The 5,273-nt window shown below is 59.5% G+C and overlaps 1 protein-coding gene across 1 annotated transcript in view; it reads left to right on the plus strand.

Annotated features, from left to right (window-relative positions):
- The window catches only part of CELF4 (CUGBP Elav-like family member 4), a 271,691-nt gene that overhangs the window by 172,344 nt on the left and 94,074 nt on the right, over positions 1–5,273 (plus strand). Inside the window, exon 3 of the mRNA XM_023750872.1 lies at positions 4,308–4,328. Within this exon, the coding sequence (XP_023606640.1) occupies positions 4,308–4,328 (21 nt within the window). The remainder of the gene's footprint in view (positions 1–4,307; positions 4,329–5,273) is intronic.

Consider the following 5,273-nt stretch of genomic DNA (forward strand, 5'->3'; position numbering starts at 1 on the left):
CAGAAAGCAAAGGAACCAGCTATCAGGTAATAAAGTCTCTGGACCCAATTAAAGAGGCCCCTCCAGCCCGTGGGGAGGGTCTGCAGGGGGTGGGCTCCCCGGGCCAGAGCCTAGGACCAGGGAGCCTGGGAGGGTCACCGGCAGCCAATGTTTGAGGGTGAACAAGTAGGGAAGTTTGAAGTAGCCCAGGCCCCATCCCCACACTGACGCCTCCCGTCCCCCCAGGCCTCAGGCACAGCTCTGGGTGCTGCTTGGAGCTGCCTGGCCTCACAGACTCAGGTCTGCAGCCTGACTCCCCGACCCAGAGAAGCCACTCCCCTCCCCGAGCCTGTGTCCTCTCTCCCGCACCGACGTGTGGAGGACTCGATACACCAAATTCCTTGGACAGGTCGAAGGTCAGTGCCGGATAGCTCAGGATGGGTGATTCCGGCATCTGTGCCAGGCAGGCCTCATGGTTCAGTCAGGGAGTGGGGGGCCCACAGGGTGTGTCCCTCCCTCCTGGACCCGTCCTGACGGCCCAAGGTGACCCAGCTGCCTGCCTGGGACCAGACCCAAAGGCTTCCTTACGTTAATGCTTTTTTCTTCATTCCTCAAGCCCATCGCTGACTATTGTAAAACCCCCCAAAGTTACCTTTGCAATTCATTTGTTTGCCAGGCGGGCAGATTTATGGCAGGTATCTGTATAAATATTTATACTCTGCGGCAAGGAGGTTTTGGAGGACACACACACACATGGGGTCCTTGCGCCCCCTCCCTTGGCTCGGCCACCAGGTGTAGCCAGTGGCTGAGTGATGGCCACCCATGCACTCAACCTGAAAACATGTGTCCAAAGCCAGACAGGCCCACACCACAGACACACGACACTCCCACATGCAACCAGCATCCCATTGAGCTGGGCCCTGTGCCACCAGCTCCAGGCAGCCACCAGCTCACTCCATCTCCACTCCACAGAGGAGAGGCCGAAACTCGGAGAGATGGCGCCAGATCAGGGCGGCACGGCCAGTAAGGCAAAGGGAGGTCTGAGGTCAGCACTGAGCAAGGACAGCACTTCTCTACTCCGTGCCCCCTCCCCTGAGGGCTTAGCTCTGCAGGAGAAGAAACCAGGCGAGGAGGGGATGATGGCCTGCCTGCTGAGGCTCTTCCATCAGGATTGACTCAGAGCAAGCACCCCTGCACCTAGACCTGGGAGCACCTGGCGGGGGAGGTGGTGGGGTGCTGTGTGCCCCTGGGGGCACGTCAAGGTCAGACTCAGATCTGAGCAGCCTCGAGGAAGGACAGGCAGCGAGCTCCATGTGGCCAGAGAAGGTAGCGACCATGAGGAGAGTCAGCCTCCTGCAGGGCAGGGACCGTGGGTACCACCGGCAGCCACAGGAGGTAGGGGCTGGAGGTCAAAATGCACCAAATGTGATAATGAGACGGCAGCCAGGGCCAGGCCTTTGCCGCCTGTGCAGGGCGTCACAGACCCCAGCCTGGCTGGGCTGGGGGTTCGCAGCCCAACCGCCTGCCTCTAAAGGTTTGTTCACTGAACTAGACGCTTAAACATGCTCAAGACAGTAAGTTTTATGTTATGCGTTTTTCACCACAATTTTTAAAATTTAAAAATCGAATCCTGTCATTGGGGAACTTAAAACCAACAATCTTAAAAAGAAAGGAGAAAACTAGTCCTGTTGAGCCTGTGAGGGGCAGGTAGGGCGTGGGGGTGTGAAGCCGGCCTGCAGGGAACGCTTTGGCCGAGCTGGGCAGGGAGCCCAGCGGCTCAGCGCTGGGAACAGCTGTCTCTCGCCTGGAAATTGCTGCAGATTTGGGTAAAAGGCACACTCCCAGTCCATCGCTCACCTCCCACGTTCTCTGGAATGTTTCATTGGTGAGAGCTGATGTATGCTGGCTCCTTGCTCCCTAATATTATTGTTCGATTAGAGCAGGCCTTTCACCCATCCGCAGCATAGATCATCCGCCCGTCGGGAGCCCACGGGCAGCGCGCCCGAGGCTGCGCTGTGGGGAGGGGCCTGCCCACCTGGGCTGCTCAGGTCCACAGCGACTGGCAGGAGCACCATGCCTAGGTCACCGCCACCCCACCCCCACCTCATCTGCTGGCAGATGCCGCCTGGATGGCCTGCTCAGCTCCTCTCCGCTGCCCACTGCCTGCCCACCCTGACATTCCGCCTCCTCCCAGGGCGCCCCTTCCCCCGGAGGCTGAGCCTCTTTCACCCCGGACAGCTCTGAGGCGGGGTGGTCTTGCAGCTCCTGTGCCTCAGTTTCCTCATTGGTAAAGTGGAGGCTCTAAGTGCGGCTCTCACGGATGGTGGAGCCACAGGTTGCTAACCGTCCGTAATGCTATTCATCACGCCACTGTCTCGGGTTCTGTGCTCTAAGTGCCTCAGGAGCCAGGGGCTCTGTCTCCCACGGGGAGCTCTTCTGTGTCTGGGGGTGGGGTCCGTGGTCCGTGGGTGGTGGGTGCACAGAGCTCAGTCGCCGCTTCCCAGGTTTGATCCCATCCAGCCGTGACCCCTCTGGGGTGCCGTGGCATCCCTGTGAGATGGGAGTCATCTCTTCCCTGTGCACCTTCCTCACCTGTGTGAGACGAGAACGCACCTTCAGAGAGGTAGCAGGTGACGGGGATGGGAGGGGTGTCTGGTGTTGGATCAGGTCTCCCAGGTGGAAACTGTGATAACCGGGGCTCTCGTGTCCCCTGGTGCATCCCCCACCCCAGCCCTCAGCCCAACACCAGTCACTTGCTCGGCAGGGCCCGGCCCACAGAGAACATGTCTCTTTCCCAGGCTGTGCTACCTGCATTGTTTTTACCAAGCTCCACTGCACACTGAAGAAGAAAGAAGACATTTGCTCCTGAGTGTCTGAGCTCTGCCTGTCCCCAGGCCAGTCCTGAGGTCTCCCTGGCCCCAGGGTCCTGTTCTCCCCGGACCCCGAATCAGTGGGCTGTCTCAGTCATTGCCACTCTAAATAGATGGCAGGCAAGTGCTTAGAGAAAGGAGTTGGTGCTCCGGGGCCTACCCAGGACTCCCCAAGAAGCCAGGCTGGACACTTGGTTTCCTTCGCGGACAGGTCAGTCTGCGTCGGCCGACCCTCAGCAAGTTTTCTCATGAGGATCTTGTGAGCATTGGGCAGAGAACCGTCTGGATGACAGAGTAATCAGAGAGGTCCGGAACTGGTTGAAGACCTGTTCCTCAGGCGGCAGCAATGAGGAGAGCACCCGCCCAGGGACCAGGGAGACGGCTCCAGGGGCCAGGGGCTGCCACTGGCCTTGGTCCTGCCTGCCTGGTTGTTGTCAATGACTTGGCTGCAGATGTGTTGTCAGGCTGACCGAATTTCAGGTGGCTTAAAACTGAGAGCGAAGGCGCATCTCTTAGGGGGCAGAATACAAATGCAGACACATCTCAGCAGATGAAAGCGATGGGTTGAATCCGACAAGATGAAGTTCGATAGGGAGAAATTTGGGGGCTTTCACTTGGGTGGACGTTCCAGCTGCAGATGCACAGACAGGAGACGATGGGGCTTCAAGCGGCTGTGGACAGCTCAGTTGGAGTCTCCAGTATCACACAGCTGCCCGGCACCTCGTGGCACCGTAGACGTCATGAAGTCACGTGCCAGAGAGAGGGGTGGGGGTGGGGGGGGGAGTGTGGGTCCCACGCTTCTCTGCAGTTTAACCCGTTCTGGGACCCAGTGGGGTCAACACTAATGTGTTCAGAGGTGTGTGGTAGGATGTGAAGACTTCACATGTGTGACATGTGACATGGTCTACGGGAGGGAGGACCCACTGGGAAAATGCTCGTTCGAGGGTGGTCCCAAGAAAAGGGCTGTTTCCTGTGGCCCCAAAGGAGGAAATCAGGGCCACGTGTGGAAACTGCCAGAAGTCAGACGTCAGGTAAACAGGGAAAGCACCCTACCTTGTACAGAGGGAGCGTGGGGACTGTGGTGGGTTAAATTACTGCATGTGCATGACCTGGAGTCACTTAATAGGGAGTGTATGGTCAGGACATGGAGAGGCGGGTTGGCCTCGAGGTTCCCTTGCAAGTGCATCTGGGTCACGTGATTCCTGCAGGGTGTGGAGACTTCCCGGGGCACCTGCACCCCGCCCTACACCTTCTACGTGCGGTTGCTCCAATAACGTCCAAGGCCAAGGTGGGTGGGGCGGGTGGAAGAGTGGAACCCACCCTGTCTGAGCAGCAGAACAGACCCATTAGTAACGTAACCCTGGGAAGGGGGCCCCTCCCTGACGGAGGCAGCTGCCCCCTCTGCTTTCTCCTTGGGCTCAGCAACACGGGGTAGCTGGTCCCACAGAGGAGGAATGAGAGGGCTCCACGCTGCCAGGGGTCCTGTTGGACGGGAGCTGGAACCTGAGTGGGCCCTCAGCGTGTAGGCTTTGTGGGGGCCCCCTGAGGATCTGGGGGTGTCTCTTGCTTGCTGGTTTTCTCTGTCCTCACCCCTCTGGTTTCAGGCAGTAGCTGCCTTCTGCCTGCGGGGAACTCCTGACTGAAACAAGCCAGGGGGTCCGGTGAGGCTCTGAGGAGAGAGAGCAAAGCTTTGCTTGGCCTCACTCACAGGACTCTCCCTGCAGCTTGCACAGCCCAGGGCCGGGGCCCAGGGGAGACAGGCAAGGGTCTCATGCCAGGGCCGCAGTGCACCGGTCCATTCCCCGGGCAGTGTCTCTCAGAATATGCTGTGGTGGCTGTGCCCTCGGGGAGCGTGAGTCCACGGGCTGGGCCGGCTGGAGCAGAAGGTGTGAATTGGTTAGAGGAAGCAGGGGACCCGGGAGTCACTGGGACCAGACTGCAGAGGACCGTGGCTGCCAGACCAGAGGACTTCGAGCTAGTCCTTTGGCACCAGGAGCGATAGCATGTCTTGGAGCAACTGAGTGGTCCAGTCAGGCACAGAGGTGGGGCCATACGAAGTGGAACTAGGGCAGTGACGGTGAGACCAGAGAGCAAGAAGTACGTAATCCCAGGGTGTTTAAAGGACTCCAGATCCTTCAAGTGTCTGGCCCTCAGGCCGGCAAGGAGAGGGAGTGGTCAGGATGCTGCCCATGCACACGGCCGGGAGGAGGGCCCCCATTCCCGCCCCTGCAGCCCCACAGGCCCTGCAGATTCTGTGGAAGGCCCCGAGAGCCGTCTCCAGGAGATTCCGTACTGTAGTAGTTTGGGGCAAGGAGGTTCCGGGGGTAGGCCTGGTCCTTGGGCAATGGCTGGGAGAGGTTTGGGTCCCACCGGGCCCTGGGACCCAGCCCAGCCTCCCACCTCTTCCTCCACGCAGGGCAGTGT

This window comes from Myotis lucifugus, unplaced genomic scaffold, assembly GCF_000147115.1.
Source record: "Myotis lucifugus unplaced genomic scaffold, Myoluc2.0 scaffold_16, whole genome shotgun sequence".
NCBI classification, from domain to species: Eukaryota; Metazoa; Chordata; class Mammalia; order Chiroptera; family Vespertilionidae; genus Myotis; species Myotis lucifugus.